The sequence below is a fragment of the Cyanistes caeruleus genome, chromosome 7, assembly GCF_971803275.1.
Source record: "Cyanistes caeruleus chromosome 7, bCyaCae1.hap1.1, whole genome shotgun sequence".
Taxonomy (NCBI): Eukaryota; Metazoa; Chordata; class Aves; order Passeriformes; family Paridae; genus Cyanistes; species Cyanistes caeruleus.
Window position 1 is genome coordinate 31607062 of NC_141707.1, and position 22552 is coordinate 31629613.

The 22552-nt window shown below is 43.8% G+C and overlaps 1 protein-coding gene across 32 annotated transcripts in view; it reads left to right on the forward strand.

Moving 5' to 3' along the window:
* Nucleotides 1-22552, forward strand: part of KALRN (kalirin RhoGEF kinase) — a 501085-nt gene that overhangs the window by 179528 nt on the left and 299005 nt on the right. For 31 of the 32 annotated variants that reach the window (XR_015289279.1, XR_015289280.1, XM_086897893.1 and 28 more), the window contains 2 exons: nt 7957-8031; nt 18248-18362. Coding sequence is in view for 28 of the 32 variants with exons in the window: in XM_086897867.1 (XP_086753993.1) it covers nt 7957-8031; nt 18248-18362 (190 nt within the window). In the remaining 4 variants the exon portion in view is untranslated. Of the gene's footprint in view, nt 1-7956; nt 8032-13009; nt 13813-18247; nt 18363-22552 lie in introns of those variants that run through there. The other variant, XM_086897892.1, reaches the window with a different exon arrangement.

Genomic DNA, 22552 nt, shown 5'->3' on the forward strand with positions numbered 1-22552 from the left:
GTGAGGTGCTGGTTTGTGAATGTTGAATGAACCACAGTCAAAAATGACTAATTTAAAACCTGCTCTCATATTCATATTAGAAACGACCATCCCTCCTGGACAGGGAATTTTCTGAAGGCAGTGGGAACTTTGTCAATCTGTTTGGATGGGGCATGTTGAGCTCTGTCAGAAAAATTAAAAAGAGAAAATGTAGAGTGTTTTTAACCATGGGGAGAAATGCAATTGCCTTGTTTGCTTAGGTTGGTTTTTTTTTTTCCTTTTTAGGGCAGTCACAGGCTTTGGGACAAGGATCTCAGTTGGCCTCTAATTAAAGTTGCTTTCTTAGTGTCTGGCATGAAATCCCCCTGAGAGGCAGATGTTTGCAAAGCACACTCGGGGCACTGGCATATGGTTCCTTTGTACGGCTTGTGTTTCAGCAAAGTGCCTCCTCAGTGTTGTACATAATTAGATATTTTATTTTATTTTTTTGTCCTGAAGAAGTTACTGGTGGCTGGGGACCTCCAGGATGTGAGTAGGATCCTTTCTGGGACATGGGTGGGAAACCCTAAGCACGTCACTGCTGTGTGACAGGTGCTGGCAGATGTCCTTTTACAGCTTCTTGGAAAAAGCCTGTTGACTAAACCAACACCAGTTAAAGGATATGATTCTAACCTACAGAATTTAATAGAGGATGGGACCCAGGGTACCCAGCCTCTACAGCTTCAGCCTGCATCCCTCATGCAGGAATCCATCAGCAGTTCTAAACTTTTTATGGGATTATAAAATTCTGAGGAATGTTTCCATAAGAAACCCAATTGTAATTGAGAGGGGAGCGAAATGAAAAGAAAATATTCACACACACTAGGCCTGGATAGAGACCATGGCCGTGTTTAAAATGTGACTTCAGATTACAAATGGCCCATAGCTGTTTATTAACACCATAAAAGACTTGCATCTGGGTGGTCACTGATGTGTAGAACAATCTGTAGATGGCAAGAAACTTAACCACTAAAAGCTCAAGGTGCTGAAAATACTTATTTCCCTCTAGGGCAGCACATCTATCCCTTGTACACTTAAGAAATAAAACACAAGATTTTGTATCAGATGATCTAATTTTTCCAGTTCTCCTAATGTCTCCCATTCCTTTCCAGAAAGTCCTTTCTGTGATCACCAGAGCAAGTCTTTCCTACTGTCGATGCCTCATTTTTGCCTGTCTATAAAAGTGCACTGCAACAGTTCCCTGCCTCAGAGAACTCAGAGAGGTTTTTTCAGACAAAATTAATTCATGTTTGGAAGGTGCTTTTGAGGTCTGTGAACCTGACTGTGCTTTACTAATGTGGGCAGTCATTATTTCCGTTCTGTAGAGAGGAAAACCAAGATCTGGCACAGTTAAAACAGCTTGTTCAGGATCTTAAAGCAATTTAGGAGCAGAACCACAAATAGAGCCAAGTCTTTTGACTAGCAGTCAGATGTGCTATCCACAGGGCTACCTATAATGTCTAATTATTTTTCTAAGTGTAAGAACTGAAAGATCTCAGCCTGATTCCAAAGTCCTGATGAAAATGAAAAGGAAATGTGCAGAAGATTGACTCACAGCCATTGCATTCTCTTGGCATCTCTATTAGTGTGTGTTTAAAATGAAATGAGTAAAATCCCCCATGGATGAAGTTGAAGCAGAGCCTCCGCTGCAGATTGTGCATAAATTCAGTATCCTTGTGATGCTTCAAATGGTTTTGTGCCACATGAAAAGGCAAAGCCTGGCTGTTGGCTTAGGTGGGATGCACAGGGTGGGATGTTTTGGGCTTCAGATGCTGAACACGGCTTATTAGAGGCCACACGTGCACACAGGCTAATGAATTTGCATGCTTGCTGCAAGCCTCTCTATCTTTCTTGAGGGCTTGCCTATTCTTTGGCTTGATTTCAAGCTGAGGCTACTGTTTAAATGTGTGGACATTCAAAGGCTGTGCTGGGAGGCTCGATGCTGCCAAGTACCTCGTGGAAGGAATAACAATCTCGGCAATTAGCAAGGTCCCCCAAAGCCCAGGCCTGGCTCTCAGGCAGGGGAGGGAAGGGGCTGCACTGGCAGGGGCTGTCCCTGCACAGGGATTCGAGCACTGACAAGTCAGAGGGACCGACCTGTTGGTGTAGAGGGGGAGAAAAGCAGCCCAGCCTCTGATGTACACTGGCAAAACTTGGAAGGGGAAGTAGCCTTTAGTACTGTGACCAGAAGGATATTTCAGCAAGCAGGAGTGGTGTATAATTAACAGAAAGAAGGACAGTATAAAGAAACATAGAGAAAATAACATTAATCTTGGACTGAGCCTAACTATTACATATAAACCCAACATTCATCTTTTAATTTTAGAATAAATGCAGCAATGTAGTGCATGTGACTTTTGTCTCAGTTGGGATAAAGTGTGTGGCATGTGGTGCAGTGAGATTAATCTTTTGTACAGACTATCTATTTGGTGTCCGAGGTTCTTGCAACTTTTGAAGCTATGGCATGGATCTGTGTGTCAATGTGCACACTGGATCTGGTGAAAGTGAACAAAGGTGTATGGAGGGGCACTGCTACCATCCTTGCCCCCAGGCTGTGGTGCTAATCCAACGTGCCTTTCACCCTGTCCCTGCAAAACCTGCAATCCTAAATGCTTCCCATGAGACCAGGTATTACCTTTTATTGCTTATTATGGAGAAGTATGTAGTTCTGTGTTAGTCTTCAGTAATAGCTGGTAATAATATTTACAGCTTAATTTTGTGGCTTTTTCTCTCTGCTGCTGTCTTTAGATACAATTCAATTGCATCCTTCCTTCCTCTGTGAAATCAAAGCCTGCTCTTCTGCTGTGTGCAGTGGGGAAGGATGGCAGGGGAGCCTTGCAGGCTCCTGGGGAGCTCAGGGCACCAAAATGCTCTTTCTTTGCATCAGGGATCAGGCTGTTGTCCACAGAGGAGCGATTGGCAGATGCAGAGTGTCCAGCCTCATTTATCTATGCCAGATGGTCCTAAAATGCTAGTCCAGAGCACATGTTGCTTCTATTCAGCCAAATGCTTGTGCCATGCTGTGGCCTCTCTGCCTTTGAACCAATGAGCCTCAGCCAGCAAAATCCCAGCGGCAAAGGCCCCAGCAGGCCTTGGCTAAGCCCCTGTGTGTGGCTTGTGGAAAAGAAGAAAAATCAAACTGAGAAGGCTCGCAGCCCTGCAAGGACAGACAATAGCCTGCAGGAAGGGGAGGAAGGGGTTAAAAAGGGTTTAGCACACACAAAAAGTAAATATTTGAGGCATAAATGCAGAAGGAAAGAATAATGGAGAGAGAAGGGCAGGAGGAGGAAACCAGAAGTGTAAAGAGAAGAAAAAGGAGGATTATATTCTGCTGGAAAACAAAGGGATGTTTGTATGAGAAAAGCATTGGGGAAATGAGGGTTCAGCTCTGCACAAACTTTCTGTCTGACACTGGACAAGTCAATCTCTCTGTGTCTCAGTTTGCAAAGGCTACAATGGGAATACTGAGGTCTCCTTTGTTCTGCCTCTCTCTGCTCACATCAGACGTCCCTTCTGTTTGTGTGTTGTAGAAAGCCAAGACGCTACAGTACTGCAAAGACAAATAAATTCCACTGAGACTTTGTGGGGGGTGGGGTGGAGGAAATAAAAAGGTAGGATTGCAATAGGCTATGATAAACCTGAGAGATAAATGCCCCAAAAACTGAGGTGGGAGAGTGGGGGTATAGAAGTAAAAGAGAGGCCTTTACTGGGGGAGGAAGAAATATGGACCAGATTAATCCTAATGTTGCATCCTGGATTCCAGTGGAGTTCCTTGAGAGATGGGTTTAGCCCAAGGAGTTCAGTTTTGTTTGGTTAAAGAAACTTTATGCCAAAGTTTTTAAATAGTCAAATCTGTTCTGAGAACTATGAGAATGTGGGCTGCCTTTCCTGAAACATTGCATGGGACTTGGGATGAACAACTCTTGCTGAAGGCATCAGGAGCCAAGTGATTAAACCCCATGCAGTGCTCTGACAGGAGGCCTTCTTCTTGCCTACGCATACTTTTTTTAAGTATAGAAAGTATTTCCATATTTCCAGCAGCTGATCTTTATTTGAAGCCAAGAGCTGCATTTTTCAGATTAGAACTGAAGCTTTTCTAGGAAAAGCCACTCTGGAGCAGACCATTGCTCCATCTAGCCCAAAACAGTGTCTCCAGCAGAGACCCTGCACTCTGCTTCAAGAAAGAAATGCTAAAGCTCACAGGGCTCTCTCTGGGGATAATTTATTTTTCACTCCAAGAGTTAGAGCTTGGCTTTCACTTCAAAGTCTGTAAGCTTACATTCTTTACAAAATTCTTGCTTATTTTATTAATCTTTACAGTTCTCTGGAGATGTTTGTTGTTTGCTGATCTCCAACCTGTTCAGGAAGCCCCTTGAGCTGCTGACCTCCATGTCCTTCAGCAGCGAGCTCTCCAGGCCAGTTGGGGCATTTGTGCAGGGGAAAAACAAATTTTCTCAATTTTATTATTGTTGCATTTACCATGGAAGCATGCCTTAAAGCTTTTCAGCTCATCCATCTGGCTTCTCATTACAGCATCTCATCTAAAACTGTGAGCTGCTTCTGCCACCCAGGGAATCCCTGCTAGGAGATGTTCTGTGCACGTGTAATGCTGCTCTGCCCTGAAATGTGAATCAGCCGTGCCGAGGATCCACTCTTAATTCTTCAGTGCTTCCGAGTTGACAAGAACACATGATGCTGTCAGCTGTTCAGGCTGGCATGGTGTGCTTTCTTCTTGGGTCACTGGAGTAGTAAAAGTTTGTGGTCATAGTGTCCCTGCTCCGTGGATAGGACACTAAGCCAGGATGTGATGAAGATGTCAGGGGCTGCAGGGTTACTGGGTCACAGTACCATGCTCTCTGTGCCTCTCTTCTGGTAAAGAGGTGATTGCAGTGCTCAAGTGGTTTGGCAGACCGTGCAGGTAGGAAACAAGAGGGGCTCTGTTGTGTAGTCCCATGTTTATGAGGATGGCAAACCAATGCATGGACAACGGCAGGATGGCTCAGCCTGTCCTTCCTTCATCCCTCTGTCCATCTCTGTCCATCTGCTGCAGAAGGGCTGTCTGAGAGGAGCAGCAGAGAGGTGTAGGGCAGGCTACAAAGCACAGCCTTTGTGTGCACGGGGCTCTGCAGCAAAATGAGATGGTGCTCTGCAGACATGGCCTTGGATCCAGCACGCAAACAAACAAAACAAATGTATTAGAAACAGCTGGGGAAGAGGATGAAAATGAGCATCATTAGGGATATGCTTATAATAACTTACGAACTGGGGAATGCATCATTGCTATGCTGGCCTCTCCTGGAGACAGATTGGCTGCTGCTTTTGGAGTCTTTATTAGAGCCATTGGTTTTCCCATTTATGCATACCTTGCCCCAGCTCTTGCTGGAAACCTGACAGCATGCTCTGAGATGTAGCCTCCAATGCAAGGATTTTGTCAGGAACTGGAGCAACCTCTGGCAGCACTGGCCATGACTGCATCTGTGGGTCATGAGCTGCCACTTGATTAAGTACCATGCATTGTTTTAGGCACTGATCTGCCTTACAGAATTTTCTTCTTCATCCTGAGTGAAGTTTTGCAGCTTTTTGTTTATTATCTGGTTGTAGGACAGCCTCATAGTTTTTTAATTCATTCATCATTTACTTTGGAGTGTGTCTGACCTGTCCTGGGTGATAATGAGGAAGGGGAAACTACCTGCTGCAGCACTGTGCCCACTCAAATCTTTCCTTGCCTCTCCTGTGCACAGTCAGGACGTTGGGGCTGTTACCAGAGAGCCCCTTGCCTGCAGCCTGCCCTGCTACAGCTCAGGAGATGACTGTATTTTAAAGTCATAAGTTTTGCTCCTGGTCTCCATGCATATTTCCCCTGTGAAATGCAGTCTTTCCTTGCAAGAGAGTGTCTGAAACGGGCCTTCAGCCCTCAGTATAGTGAGTTCTTGCTAAGAAGTGCTTATGGTGTGCTTTACATATGCCCACTGGCTTTTTTCAGCAGTGTTCATAAAGATTTCAGTTGTAGACTGTCTGCTCTTCATATTTGTGTGCCTAAGAATTGACTTTGCCATTTTCCTGACAAATTTAACTAATACTGGGCAAAACTCACCTTGCACTGGCACTGCAGATCTTGCAGCTGGATAAATTTGGCTCAGTACTCCACCTGAGTGGAGTGATGTGTCTCGCACATTGGCTGTTCTTGTTTGCTTCATGGTTGGATGAGATGCTTATATACAAAGCTTCTTAAATTCCACAATGCCTGTGGCTGAGCACTTTCTACCTTTGATGTGAGAAGTAGTCACAGACTGGGATCTGAGAGGTTATTCTTGTTAAGAGGATAAGTTAATAGCAAAATCTCATATATTTAACACAGAGTGCACAAAGTCCTGCTTACTTGAACACAGAAAGAGTTCAAAATCAGGACTCATTTCCCTGGTCCCAAAACACTTTACTGACACAATACACTCTTCAGGCTTCCCCTGGGACTGTGCTGCAATATCTGTGCAAATTGCAGTTACAGTGGTCTTGGCCTTGCATTGAATTACCTCACTCCTTTGACTTCTAGTTTTCACTAGTTTAAGGCTTAGTCATTGAGCTTACACATCTCCTGGAGCTCAGTGTCACAGAAGTGATAGCTCAGAGCAAGTGGGGACACAGAGAGGTAGCTGTAGCCTTTGGTCACCAGGGAGGGACATATTTACATGTACAAGACAGCCTTGTTGCACAATCTGACTGCAAAAAACCAGTAACTCAACCATAGTAATACAAGCACTTGTAAATCATCTGCGAGTGAAAATGGATGTTTCGGTCCTCATCCTGTCTGTTCCAAATGTCTGCATGGATTGAAGCACTTTGCCTTTGGAGGCTGCATGTTGGGAGCAGTGATGACAGTGTAAAGGGGGTGCTTTTATCCCCAGTCCCACTTTCAGACCCAAAGGGTCAGGTACCATCTGCTGCATTCAGAAAGGAGGGTGTGATGGCTGCAGCAAATTTCCTACCCTGCCATCATATCAGAAGAATGTTGGTTACTGCCTGCCTGTGAAAGGCAGAAAGTGAAAATACAGGGTTTCAATTGTGTTGTATTCTTTGGTGAGCTGGAATAGATCTAAGACCATATGGAAGATCACTTGTCACAATGGCTATTATTCACTACCCAGTGATGGATGAGTTAATTTTCAGGGGAACTGCAAAGGTGTCCTTCAAACCCACCTTTTGTGGGAATAGCAGTGTCTGGCTTGCTCTGGGGTGATTCCTTACTGCTCATCTTTTGTAGGGCAGACATGCTGCTGGAGCCTGAAACTGGGCAGTTCTGGAGTAAAACTCTGTGACTTCTTGGGGAATATTTAGGATGCATGAAGTGATTTGGCACATCAGGGAAGACCTGTGCAGATATGCTTAAGGTGTAGTCAAACAGCATGAAATGTGCTGGGGCTTCAAACCACTCCTTACCCAGGGAAGACTTTGGCTGGCTCCTAAGGAGCAGCAGCAAGGGGCAAAGAGGAAAAGCCCTTTTTAAGCCAGCCCCTGTGCAAATCTGTCTCAAAGGCTGATGTTAAATGGATGTGTATATGCTGTAATGTTCCCTGCAATTTTGCCTGGGCTATGCTCAGAACACTGAAGGGAGAAGGCTCCTGGCTTGCTCTACAAGATGAGCATCTCCCAAGCTTGATAGGATGGTCTGTGAAAAAGGCAGCAGGGATTAATCTGGTTACTTGGTAGGAAATTTCTTAACCTTTCAGAACTTTTGAAGGATAGAGCAATGAGCTGATTCTCTGTATTTTTAGGGTTTTTTTTAATGAACACATCTCTATTTATGTTAATGTTGTTTGTTCATCAGCCTTTTGGGTCTCTTTGTTGGTGCTTTTATGTATTTTATAGCCTATCTCCAGTCTGATTTTGAGAAACAGAACATGCTCTCTTTTAATGTGACTTTTCTGTTTTTCTGTTTTGCAGGCTCTTTTCGAAATGATGGTTTAAAAGCTGCTGATGTGCTTCCTATACTGAAGGAGAAAGTGGCCTTTGTGTCAGGTGAGCACATCTTTCCTTGATCCCTCCAGCCCATCATGAGCACTGTCGGCCACATCCTAGTCCTTAAGACACTGCAGAGTCTCAAGGGTTTCATGTTTGAAATTGGTAGCACTTGAATTAGCTCTTTTGCTAAGAAGAGGGCTGTATGTGGACCAGGTCTATCCACTAATACTCAGAGCACTGGAAACTGGTCCATGTTCATTTTCTTCATATTCTGAGACACAGGTAAATGAGCAGCTCAGGTAGGATGAAAGGCAGCTGCTTAGCTCCAGCCCAGATGTGGGCTGTCTCAGCATGCAGGACACTTCAGGGATCCTGCTTTTGGTTCAAGGTCAGTGAATGGCATTAAATTCCTGCATGTGGGAAGCACTCAGGCCTATAAATTACTGGTGTTCCATTTACAGTCCCAATCAGCTTGCAGTTAAAAGTACCATTGATGCTACATTTACATAATAACTCAGATGCTCAAACTTCTCCTGCCATTCTGTACAAAGATTTACAGCCTTCATTCAGGAGACAAATCTCAAGGATCTGGGGGTGGATGAGGACTAGACAATATGGAAGAGGCTTTGAGAATAGCTTGGATGATATTGCTTTTGGTGTGAATTACAACTTGTCAGTGAGAGGGGGAAGAGAAAGTCTGAAGCAATCATAATCTTGCATGAAGTCACTCAAATTGGCAGCATAAACCCAGGGTATTTCTAGTGGCAGCATTTCTGATGATTACAAACCATTCAGGCTGCTTGCAATGAGAAAACCTCCATCAAGAATAGCCAGCTCCTCTTGTTTGCAGTCATTGCTTTTTTGTTTCCTTTGTCTCCACAGTAATGCTGACTATAGAAGGGAGGAGGTTGGAGCAAGGCTCTTAGGTGTCTGGACTTTTCTTCCCTGGCTCTCTCCACAGGAGTTGAGTCCCCAGTTCCATGAGGATGGGGTTCATCACCATGTTGAGCCAGGCAGGAAAAGCTTTCCCCTCTGCTGATAGCTGGTGTGAGATGTCTTCCCATATTTTAACAATTAAATGGCCCACGGATCACAAGTCCAGCTGTGACTTGGGGAAACAATTTGAGGATCTATAAATGCTGGCGACTTTTTCATTGATGACATGAAAATCCAGGAGTTTGAGGGAAGTTTCTGGAACACCAGAAGTCTTTTGTGAAAACCAAAGACTATCCCAACAGTACTGTCATGCAGGAGCACTTTATCTTGCACTGAAGTCTCATTCTGAAATGTTTTACATGGTTGGCTTTCACTGCCCCAAAGAGGGGAGCACAGCCATAAAAAACACACCGTACCTGCACACTTGTTTGACACAAAAGCTGAACCAAGTGCTCTGGGGAAGTGAAGGGGGGGAATTTATGCAGGCACTGTACTGTAATTTAGTTCTTGGCTCCTGCTGTTGCTTTGCATGGAAATGATTGCAGGATCATTTGGTAATTCATGGAATATTTATTAATGACAACCTGTCTGGATTGTTTATGTAGCCCCTTCCAGTGATGGTGCCTGTGTTCAGCTCTGAGCCAGAGGGTCTCACATCAAATCATCAGCTCGTTAGACACTGTCCTGTGCCAAGGCTGCCTTGCGGAGGGGGGTGTTAAATAAGCAGCGCCAACACAATCCCCCGGGCTTTCACACCATGATCCGCTGCAGGCAGGGTACAGCTTGCTCCACATAGACTCCCCAGCCTCCAGACTTGGATCTGCTCAAAATGTGCCGTTCCTGACACAGCTAGAGGTCCTAGGATTTACACCTCCTCTTCATGGTCTCCAAATGCAATGACTACGGGCAGCAGTTCCCTTTGCAGCCAGAACAGTTTGAGCTGCTGGTATTCGCTGCAATAGCCCCAGCATCCCCTTCCAGCTCAGAGTGTAAGTACTGCCCAGTGTTCCCCTGGACTGTTATAATAAAGCAGATTAAGAAAATGATTTTAGCATTTCAGCTTGTGGCTAGGTTCTTTTATATTAAAATGGAATAATTTCCTAGAGTATGCTTTGAGCACAAAAGAGAAAATGTTTGACAAAAAAGAAAAACCAAATATCTGGATTTTCCAAGATCAACAACAAAAAAAGTTCTGTAGTTAGCACAGACTCTGAGAGCACATCGTGTTCTAATCAGGCTTCCTTGAAGAACAGGAGAGTTTTATTGAATCTTCTTCAGAGTCTAATACTACAGTTAATTTTAACGATAACAGTACAGTAAAGTTGTCAAGGGTGCTCTCCTTACACCAGCAGAATTTATCAGCACACACAAAAACTCTCAGCTGAACATGTCAGTTGCAGAGTTTATTGCTTTTCTCGTCAGCCGTGGCTCACCAGCTTGTTTGTCTGTGAATCAACAGGAAGATTGCAGAGAACACACAAGACCCTTTGGGCAGGGACTACACTTTGCTTACTGCTCCAGTGTGGTGGGTGCTCCACACCTGGACCCTGAAAAGCAAAAGGGCAGAACAGGCAGGCAAGGCAGAGAGCTCCAGAGCAGGCACGTGTCATCTCAGAGGAGCACTCAGGCTTTCACAAGGGCACTTAATTTCAGAGCTGACACACAGCTCTGCCTGGGCATGGATTCATCCAGCCTAAGTGCTGTCTGGGGCTCTGTGCCTGGCACTTCCCCTCAGCTGACTGAGCTGCGAGCAGCAGGCGTGGGGCTCTGCATCTGCATCCCTGCACCGCAGGAAAGTTGAGGGGTGGTGGATAGTATCAGGATTTTTTCCTGGAACTGGTTCTTGGTTTCTTCCAGTGATCTCATCTATGAGCTAGACTGAACCTGAACAAAGTTCACATGTGTGTCTGAAGAGTACCTGAAAATCCCATTCCACAGCTCCTGTGCAGGGCGATGGACTGAGCAGTGGGTGAGGTGCATCTCGGTCAGAGCTGATTGCTTCCATCGCTGACTCCTGGAAGCAGATTAAGCAGGGGGCTGGCAGGGGGGAAGCTTTGGCCACCTGCTTGTTGTCTAAACTCTAATAAAATCTTGGCTTTGCCTGGCTGGTTCAGTGTGCTGCTTCCAGCAATGGAATGGCTTTGGGAGCCATTAGGGAGTGAGTTACAAGCCAGAGACTGATATTTGTATTCTGAGAGGGAGATGAACACTGAGGAGAAGAAATAAAACAGGTTGTAGATTATTTTAGGTCCTTTTCTTCAGTGAGAGGTGGTGGAATATTTTGGAAACTGGGCTTATAGTCTTTCTTGGGAAACAGACGCTGTTTTAGAAGAGTGGTGTAAATTGGGGCGTTGTTCAGCTGCTTGATTATATTTATGGTAGATTTTCTATTGATCAGGGCAGTACGGAATGAAGTGTATGAACTTTCGGGAAAGGGAATTTGTTACCACGTTCCCTTCCCATGCATGGAACTTTTCATGCACTTAGGCTATAAAAAGCTTATAAAAAGCTTGTTAGTTGACTGATGTCATGGGTCTCACTGAAAGCATTTCTCCACATCCCACCCAGAAGAGTTTCGTTTCTCAAGAACCTTCCCGGTATTTCCGCTCCCTGGAGGGCTCATAAGAGCAGTGGCGCGTGGGCTCCTGCTGTCATCCAGGTACTGTCTGCTCTTCTGCTGAGGCAGGAGTACAAAAGAGGAGGCTGGCCAGGTTTCTGAGAGCGTGGTTGAGCACAGAAGAATCAGCAGCAGAAGGGTGTAATAAGCTGGTGAGCTGCTGCAGCTGTGACAAGCAGAGCTCCTGGCGTGTCTGCAAAGCAGGAGGTTTTTCTGTGTGCTTTGGGCACCAGATGGGCACAGGGCAGGGAGAAGTGGATGTGGTAACAGCTCAGCCATCTCCATCCTTTGGTAGCCCACTGTCCCCAGCCCTACATCTCGGGAGTAGCCTCCTGATCTGCGTCACAGCAACATCTGAACCTGACTGAGAGCCTTAAGGAAAAGAAGGAAAAGCAGAGATTTCTTGAAAGATCTTTCAGAGAAAGGATTTCAATGTAAATAGATGTAAAGAAAGGACAGCTTTACAATTAGGTTCCACCAAATTTAGGCCAGCAGGATGAATGAAAGAGGAAAGCTCAGAAAAGAAGACACTGACCTTCCCAAAAACATGTCCAAGGACACCACAGGTCACTTGGTGCCAGAGATACCACATGTGGAGGTACATGTTTTTTCTTTTTCTGTAGGAGAAGCACATCACTCTTCAGAGAAAGGGTTTAAATGAGACTCCCAGTTACTCTGGGCACTGAAAGAGTTCACATCCTGGTTTCAGGAGGTCACAAATGCTGATTTGTGGACACTGGAATTTGGATTGGGTTGGGAATAAAATGAACCAAAATATCTAATTTTTGAGTGATATAAACATTTTGTATTTACACAAAAAGTTTTTATTTAAAGCAAAAGTTTCCATTCTCCCTTTCCCCTGGAATGGAAATTACAAATGAAACATCAACAAGTCTTCTATATTTTGTTACAGAAAAATATCTTCCTTTTTATACCATTCCCTGGTGTAGTTTAAAATCAATGGAGATTTCAAAAAAGGGAAATCTGCTATTTGAAAAACATGGCATTCCTTGACTATTTCTCTATGCTTGTCTGCTTGTCTCAAATGAGAAAGAGGAGTGTGTTACCAGGGTGAATCTGGCCTCTGTTTCTCCTTATTCTGTACAGCTTCTAGCACTGTGCCCTGTTGTGTGAGTTTGGGGGGTGTATCTGTACCACCATCAGCATTGCCACACACTGTGGCTTATTGGCCAGTACACATTTAAAATTAATGAAGTACCCCAAAATACTTGCATAAAGCAGTGAAAATGAGTTGCAAGACACGACAGGTCTCTTCAACTCCATGCAGTGGCTTGGGTGATTTACTTGCTAGGAAAAGGGATCATTCAGTGGCTGCTCTGGGCATCTCATCTACAGCCTCTGACTTACTTTACCAGGAGATCTTCTGGTGAGAACAATTAGCCTTGTTTTTGGAGTCATTAACCCCAAATGCAATGTCATAAGAGTTTGCCATTAGAATTTGGTTTGGGGAATTGACTCTGAGACATGGATGCTGCAAAGAGCAGCACTCTGGAGGGTCAGGCCCTGGTGATTGCACTGCAGCTGTGTTAATTGGCTTGTTGTGGGAACTTAAATTTCTATCATTTGCACTAGAATCACCTGTATGGAACCAATTGAACAGGAGGGTGGTCACACAGCCAATCCTATGTATGACCCTTGCAGTAAATTAATCTACCTTGAAGTAGCAGGAGTTTTAGTGCAGAAGTCTGCTCACAGTAAGTCCAGTAGCAAGTAGACTCTCACAGAGCTCAGCTATGACAGAGAAAAGAATGTTATTTTAAGACTCTGGATACCAATTCCTTGATACTTTCCTTTCCTAGGAAGTCTGTCAATTAGATTTAGAAATCCACAGTGTATTGTTTATCACTGTATTGAAGTGCCTGGCATCAGCTGAGCTCTGTCTGTCTCCTGGTTCTCTTCGTTATAATTCATTTTTTCACCATATTTTGGACTGAAATACCTGATGAGGATTATTTCAGCTCCTCTGGAAACTCACTTATGGTCTCAGCAGAGTCTACAGCATCAAGATTGATCAGCTTATGATCTGCAGGGTCAGATGAAGTGGTGCATTTACTTGAACTGCAGTAGACATCTGAACAGGGGCCAGAGACACCGTGTGCTGCTCCTGTTTCCGTTGCTGATGTGCTGCAGGATGTTAGACAAGGTTCCTGGGAACCTTTATGTGTGTGGACATTTGTCTCTGGTTAATCCTTGTGAATTCTCTCAAAGAGAGTGCAAAAGGAAGCAGAAGGTTTGAACCCTTAAATGTGGATTGCTGCAAGCAGGTAAGGATTGTAGTGGAAAGGCTGATAGAACTGGAGAGATGCAGCTTGAAAACAGAGCTTGATAAAATCATTATCTGCTGTATACAAGAAGTCTGCATGAACGGAAACTGATAATTTCCTGTCCTCAACAGGACTACACGTAGCTGGAATTTCAGTTTATTGTGTATTAACGGGGATGGATGTGCCTTAGGACTTGAGATTGGTAAAGCCTGTACAGAGTTCATATCACTAACACTTTGGGATGGCCAATTTCTTGGCTTACCTATGGGCAGTTGGGGCCACTGTAGGCAGAAACATTTGGGCCCACCACTAAGTGGTGTTCAGGCAGCTGCCAGGACAGAAGTTTTGTCACTGGAGTTTCTTTATTCTTGGTTGCAGGCTTGACTGGAAAAGTGATCATCAGAAGGCCACTAACTGTGCTGCCTGCCTGTATGCAGGTTTTCTGAGGTTTCTTTAAGATTTTCTTTTAATGTGGTATGCATCACAGTGCCTTATACAATCACTGCAGTGTCCCCTGGATGATTTGTGGAGGAAAAATGTGATCTTACTTTGGGGAATAAACCCTGAATTTAGCCATGGGTTCTTATAGGATAGAAGAAAGGGAGATGGGAAGAACTGGCAAGGAAGCCACTGACAGGAAAGGCCATCAACAAAGGATTTTTGAGAAATGCAAGGCATACATGGCTAAATATTTGTTCTCAGTGTACTCTGTGCCCTGAAGAACATGTGTTTTTCGAACTCCTTTTAACCAGAGCACTAATAACCAGACCATCTGTTTGCCTCTCTAAATCAGAGCAAAGCTCATGAAAACCCAACTTGAAAAACAGTAAGAAATTATCAGCTGTTTGTTTTAGCATTTAATAACTGTAATTAGCAAGCCTAATGACATGTTTGATTATTTCATCACAGTTCTGTGAGTCCAGGGGGAGGCAGGAGATGGGGCTTATTGATTAGAGCAATTGAGACTCCTGGCTTCCTTCTAGTTTTTATTGTCTTTTAAAACAATGTGCTGAGTAGCTCTCTGAAGACTGTGCGTGTACAACTGGTGTGGAGATCATGGCTGACTTGGGGCAAGGTTTGTCTCCCTGAGTGGATTACTAACAAGCAGAGACAGAGTCTCAAGCACTGTGATGCCCAAATACAGTGGATCAAGTCAGAAAACCTCATTTCTCCTCCTCCTTCTTCAAGTGACTCACTGTGGCATCTGGGGTGAACTTCTTCCCCTCAGTACTTTACTATTCTCTTCACTGAAAAGATAGTAGGAAGGAAAAGGAATGGTATAGACAGAATCCCTGCACAGCCAATGCCAGAAGGTTTTCTTCTCTTCTGAGTGTTGCTGCTTCTCAGCAGGCTCCATTAGAGGAGATGAGCATCCTTACATAGGCATGTTTGATAGTGGTGATAGCCCCTTCAGTCTGCCTAGAAAAGCTGAGATTTTGGGTTACAAAATGTAACAAAAATGCTGCATATTATCGGTATTTAAGAGAGTAAATGACGGGTACTGAACTCTGCAAGTCTGATGGTGAATTAGACATACAGGGGTTTGTTCTAGAAGGAGTCTGATGTTTCTTTTTACAGGCTCTCGGTAAAATTGTAAATTATGTAGGCATTCATAAAAATTAGGGATTTCTCAGTAACTGGGATTGCATGGAGTTGAAGGAAGCAATTGAAAAGCAGTTGAAGGATTCTAGTATGTATGATGTAATAATTTCACTCTGTTGCTCAAAGCCTAGAACTGCACTTTTATCACAAATGAAAAACATTTGTTTCTAAACATATCTTGATATTTTACCTGAGTCTCCTTGTTTTTGTGTGCTGTAAGACTAGGAAGAGTCAGTCCAGGTGCTTATTTTGTCTTCCATCATCCAGAAACATCCAACTGGGTCATCGTGTAAGCTTTCTTCTCCAATGAGAATTAACCCATTTTCTCAGGCCTGTCCTGGTAACTTCTGACCCTGTGTCTGAGCCTTATTTTTCCTGCTCCCCTGAGGACAATTTAGATGAACTGTTGAGGGACAGATTTTATCCTGAAGCAAAGACAGGACATGAATGTTCTGGATCCTGTTTTGTTTTCTGTAGTTGAAATCCTTGTGTTGCTGTTACTAAAAGGGTCAAGAATTTTCTTGACTTGATGTTTTCAGCCTACCAGAATTTACACAGGTTTCTATTTATTTTGTAGAGCTCACTGTGGTGGAATGGTAGGTGTTAAAGGGGTCCCTGACCAGAAACACAATTTTTTGTTTACAGAGCCAAGGTGAATTAGTGAAATCACTAATCAGAGTGATTAGTGATGCTGGGCTGTGGGAACCTCATAGCCCTTTCCAGGTGTTTCATATCCTGGGAGAGGATTACAAATGTGGGCTTGGATGTCTTCTGATCTCAACTCTTAGTGCTTTTCCACATTGTACAAATATTTAAATAATTGTGAATGAAGGAGAGGGAGCCTGAATGAGTAGCGGGTAACATGTTCTTCTGGGATGCAGTTCAAGTTAAGGTCTCTGCTTCATAAAATATCTGGAAGCTTTTGAAAGCCTTGGTTACATCTAGATAGGATGGGAAATTTTTCAAAACCTTGAAAAGCTTCTTGTGTGGAAAAAGTATCTCCCTCCAGCTTTAGTTATATTGGTTTGCCATTCTATAGGCTGGCTTGCTTTTCTGCTGGACACGTATCATGCATGATATAATGGTTTGGCATTGATGTGGTGTGTGAAATAATCTCAACAAAGGGAGAATTTACTTAAAATGAGGAAGCTTTTTTTTCATAAAAAGGTCTGAACATTTAGATCTGTTCATTTCCTTGTAACTTGAATCCTTTTTTTACATTATGCCCCCATTTTCCTGCTGTGTGGCAGACACGTGGATCTGCCAAGGTGACACTGAACTCCGATGGACCTTCCTCACCTTCATAGTGTAAAGGCAAATGGAAAGCACAGAGATCTGGGTGGAGATTAGGCAGGACAGTTTTTGTACTCCATATGTACCCCTGTCTGCATGAGGGCTCAAAATAAAGATGACATCTGTTGTTTGCCTTTCCATTTGTATCCCTGGACAAATCAGACACAACCTGGTTCCAATGGAGACTTGCACAATGTAGCCCTCCAGTAGTATTGCATCCACTGAAAACCATGGGTACCAGTGGCATCTCTGTTTGTCTAGGTGAAGTTTGTCCTAAGAGACTCTGTCTTGTACAGGCAGCAGTGCTGTAGAAGACTCTTTAGACAGATCTTAGCAATTAAAAACTATCTGTATTTTAAGAAAACTTATATATAGTAACAAGAATATGCCAGTAGCACAGACTGCAGGTGTTCTGAGCTCTTAATGAGCAGTGTGGATCAGTGCTGGAGATGTTCATGTCCTTGTGTAGCTTTTTCTTGTTGGCCAAGTAAATTAGCTCAGAAAGCATGTGGGTTTCCTTTCTCAGAAGTGATATTTCTGTTAAAGAGATTATACTTTCCATTGAGAAGTGCAAACTCATGTGCATTTTTGCAGCTTGTTTGCGAGGTCCTTGCAGTTCCATACTAGCTTTTTGAGCTGTAGTTTAGTTGTAACTTTTTCCTAGATAACAGTGCAAACACATACCTAACAACACACAATTCCTGGAAGAAATCCTAAGATAAAATGTGAAGAAAGAACTAAACATTGAATGAGGTGCTAGATTTCAGTTTCAATCTTCTTAAACTTTATTTACAGGAGAGAATAAAATAAGGTACTGTAGAATAGATTGTATTTGCCCCTGTACTTGTGATTGTACAGTTCAAGGTAGAGCTATTCCTTTATGGCTAATCCTTTAGATAATTGCTGTAAAAGATAAAGGGCCAGACACTGGCAGTTTAAAAGAAGTGATTTTTAAGGCAGGAAAGCTACAGGAAACCACCCCCCACCCCCTCCAAAACAAATATTTCGCTTGCCAACAACACTTTATAAATGGAAAGCTTAGAAGACATGAACTTCTAATCAAAATTTTAATTCTAATTTAATCTAACCTGATAGATTAGAACATTGTGCTGCATAAACATTACTGGGATACATTGCTTCAAACTGGTAGGATGTGGTAAACTATTTTGGAATGAACGGTACAACACACTGAGCAACAGTGAAAAAATCTTTCACTTTTGGTGTTGACCAGTTTAAAATTCCCCACAGAAGGATTTCATTAACATCACCTGTTTGGAGTAGGAGATACATTAGATTTGATGGGATTAGGTGAAAGAAGTGCTAGTAGCAATTTTCCTTGTGTGGGCTTTTTTTTCTTATATACCCCATTTGGAGTTCCAGCAAATGCAAGCTTGTCTTCCTCAATTAGGCAAGTCTGAAAGCTACAACGGGCGTGCAGACTCTTAAATGTGCTGTAATTTATATTTATCAATTCAGTGCACATAGTTTTTTTGATGTGTGCTTCCTGCCTGATTTTCTAACAATCCTTTATTTTCCACAGGTGGCCGTGATAAACGAGGTGGTCCCGTCCTGACCTTCCCAGCCCGCAGCAATCATGACAGAATAAGGCAGGAAGACCTTCGTAAACTTGTGACTTATTTGGCCAGCGTGCCAAGGTAAAGCTAGAAAGAAAACATTTCAAAGCTTAGGGTGGATGGGTGGGTGGGGAACTTGTTCTTGGCAGTTACTGATTTCCAAGTATTAACATTTAGTACCTTGAGTTCTTGGGGCGGAGGAACAAAAGTGTTCCCTTCCTCCTCCTGTGTGCACTCCGGTGGCTTTTATGGCACACGTGGCAATGCAGGAGCCCCAGAGCGGAGGCAGTGGGAGCAAACCTGAGCTTCAGGCTCCTCACAGCCTCATTCTCCCTGTTTGTGTGCAACTGTTTTAAAGGGGAGTGCAAGGGGAGGAATGCTTAGAGGTCTGTAGTTAAATATAGCAAGCTGGAGAGAGCCTGCTGTCTGTTGTTGCTTTTTAATACCTTGTGGGAGGTTTGGGAGAGCTGGGGTAGGGGGCTGTAGTTGCTGGGGAGGAGAGAGTGCCTGTACAAGAAGGCAGATCTTCCTGCTCCAGTACTTTCCAGAGATTTCTCCAGGCTGAGGAAGGAACATGGGTGGACTTAGGAGGAAGCTTTCAAAGAAAGGTATTTCAAGTTGTTCTGAATGTAAGCCACCACCTTTCCCTGCATTAGTCTCTGTGGCTCTCTTCCAGCAAGCAAGTCCCCATCCTTTTCTCAGGGATGCTGAAGGAAAGGTGTGTTACCAGAGCATATTTATTTTTTTTCAAGCTTTGGGAGATCATTTATAGGGCTCAGTCCCCAGGGAGGTATTTCTGATCCAGCCTCAGTGAGTATGAGGCTACATATGCTCTCATCCAGCTTCCTTTCCCTATTTTTAAGCTTGTCAAATACCCTTGTCCAAGACCCACTGCACCAGCTGTTGAGGTGAATGTTACCCCAGGGCAGGTGAGGGACTGAGAAGGGATGCTCAGGATTGCAGGAACACATTGTGTTTCCACCCAGGAGCTCCTTCTCTTTTAAACCCCCACACCATGAGCTGTTAAACAATGTTCATGTTTTGGCAAAAAGTGTGAAGTTGAGGCACGAAGGGCAGAGGGGTTCACTGCATCTGGAAGTCAGGAGGTAAGGGCCTTGGAAATACACTCAGTTCCTTAAACATGCAATGTGCAGAGGACAAAGGTTGTGTTTGGTAATGGATGAGGGTTCAGGGCAGTTTGGAGACTTAATCGTTTGGCTGCAGAGTGAGTAGCAAATGCAGCCATGTGTACCACATCTGCCAGTGCTTGTTTCCTGGACATCATACGTCCTCTGGTGATGCACTTTTTGCTCTGTTGAATTTTTGGTCATCAAGGTTTTACTAATGAGCTGAGTCTGTTTGCTTTTCTCCCTACTCCCTCTCATTTTATCCTCTAGCCAGCTCCGTTTTCAACCGTATTGTGAGAGGGATTACAGACATGCTGCGGGGCTGGAGGAGCAATAGGTCACTCCCTGGGAGTGTGTGTCCCAGAGCTTGGCAATTCCCCCCCAGCTGCTGTAATAATGAAACTGGTTCCCTACATATTATTATTTTTTGCATGGTTGCAAGTATGAAGAGGATATGACATTGCTTTGGGTTGCAAGCAATTGCAGAGCAAAAATGACCTTCTAATGTGTCAACCTTTTCTATTAATTGCTCTTCCCTCATGGAGGTGGCTGTAATAAAAAGATACATCCCTTCTGTTCCCCACTGTCACACAGCTGAAATGCTGCTTTGCTTGCCTCACTGTGGATCAGTGCAATGATTTTTCTCTGATGATGCAGAAACAGGGGTCAGAGGTACGTGCTGGAGGAGCCAATGCAAGACTTGGCTGCTTGTCTCCCTAGAAGCACTAAAAACCATTCTCCTCCTGGTGGTCACTACAGAGCCTTGTTCTGTCCTGGTGGGTGAAGCCTTTGAAGGATGTCTCTCTAGTTATACCAGACAACATCCCTTTCTCTGTGGTACAATCTCCTGTCATGAAAATGCACCCAGCAGTGAGGGACTGGCTATGCATGGAGCACTTTCACTGGCTTCCCAAGGATCCTTGCAGATTGGACCTCTGGAGGTTTTAACTGGAGTACTGTCTCCTTGGGATGTTTGCATGTTGAGAGGTGTGGAGAAGAAAGCAACAAGAGTGATCAGAGATCTTGGAAAAGTGGCCTGGTCAAGGAAGTATTAAAAGGGTAAAGGTTGTTCAGTCTAGAAAGTGAAAAGCATGTGCAAGCATGTTGTGATGCTGCTAAAGGAAAGGGTTTGTAGGGTGGAGATAAACAAATGTGTTACACCAAAGCAAGTGAAGATTAGAGTGGATATGAGGAAAAGATTTCTAATGAATTCCCATTAGCGCTATAAGATGTCTAATTTTTTCTTCAATCCTTCTGTTGCTGTACAGACAAGCCTCTGGCATTTATATAAATGTTATATAATGGAGAGGGTATGGTAGATGAGGAGGTTATTTCTCCCAGTTTGTCCTAGTCCTGTGTTGTTGGGTGCAACAGCTGTGATCTTGCTGCTCTAGGAGGGAAATGTGACCACAAACTTCATAGGTTTGGCACGTGGGATTGTGTAACCTGTGTGGTGTAAGGAAACACTGAAAACTCATTTTCCCTAAACATTTTGTTCACTTTAACAAGGGCAAGCAGCAGAGCTTTCAAACTTATTTATGATTTGGAAACAAATATATGGAAGAAACAGTTGGAATTCCTATCACTGGCTCTCAGTTCATGTTTATTCCAAGATGAGTGCTGTAGTTACTAACTACATCAGCCATCCATCAAAATAAACAATTTCATTAGCAGAAACTCTGAACAGGATGTCAGAAGAAACTGCTCTGCTGTTGAGTGCTAAAAGGATAAGAATTTTCTGTGCTAGCTGAAAAAGTAGAAATTATTTAGGAAAAAGACTGTAATTTATCATATTGACACCGGGATAATAATTCTTTCTTTATTTTCGGTGCATTGGTTTCTGAGTGAGACAGATTGCTCTCCACGTTGATACTATCTGTCACTTAACCCTTGTTTTATATCTTAATGGAGGGGGCAGAGGTGGCGCAGTGCTGGGAGCTTGGAGCAGGTATGAGAGCGGTGATGAAATGTGATGATAGATTAGGGTAAGTGAAACCAGGGTCTTGCTAGCAGTTTTCAAAGTTTCTGATTCAGCTTTCTGCAGTTCCTTCTTCAAAACCAGAATAATAATGTGGGCTTTCTGAAAGCAGCTATGTGTGCTTGAGTTAGAGCAGAATAGTGAGGGCTTTCATGTAGCTGGGAGCCACAGTCAGGCAGGTGCCTGCAGGCAGTGGGGTTTCCTGTGTGGCTGAGGATTACTGCCTGGGGGTGAGGATCTAGGAACACAGCTTGTTCCTATCCCGAAATGGTAACCTTTCAGTCCACAGTGCCTGGGGTAATTTAAGGCTCCTGGAAGGTTCAAAAGCCTGATCCTGCAGTTTTGGGTAGGAGGAGGAGGTTGTGAGTGGGTATCTGACACTGCGAGCTAATGCGGTCCTGTTTCGGTGCCCTACTTTGGTTCTTTCAGGCATATCACAAGGTCCTTTTCTCTAAACAGTTCCACTGTAATTAGTTACTAAGAAACGAAGACACTATTCTTTAGATGTAAAGATAATTCCACGGATGCCAAGTTTCTACCACTCTGCCATTTTCTGCTTGGTTTACATTTGCGCTAATGCTTTCTGGGTAGGCGAAGCTGTATTTCTTGTGACTCAGGATAGCTTCTATTTACATGCAAATTTAAATGGATGCAATGTTTAGCAATTTGGAGGGCGTGACTGAATCTAGGATAACAGGGTGTTTATGATCAAGGGAGCTGAGGAAGAATTTTCTAGCCTTGCTGAAGATTTTATATTTTAACACCAGTGCAGTGCCATCTATTCCAGTAGACTGAGCTTTGATTTATGTGTGTGTAAATGAAACTAGCACCAGGCCAATCTCCTCTGCGAGCCCTTTGGAATCACGAATTAAGTTATGCGTAGGCTACAGGAGGATAAAAAGGAGACAGAATATTATTAGCCTGAGTTATCTCCTCGCATGGTGAAGCAATACGATGAAGGAAATGTTCTCTGTCAGCTATAGTGAACCTTCCGGCTGAACACATCAATCTGTTCTGGAGCCAAGATAAGCAATCTTCTGTGCTCTCTGCAGAGGGGAAACCTGATATGCCTCAGGGGCCTGTGTTTTTAAAGACATCTACTTTTTATTTGTGCTCTGTTCAAAAAGCTGCTCAAATGTTTCCCTGTTCTGGGGGACATCCAGGGC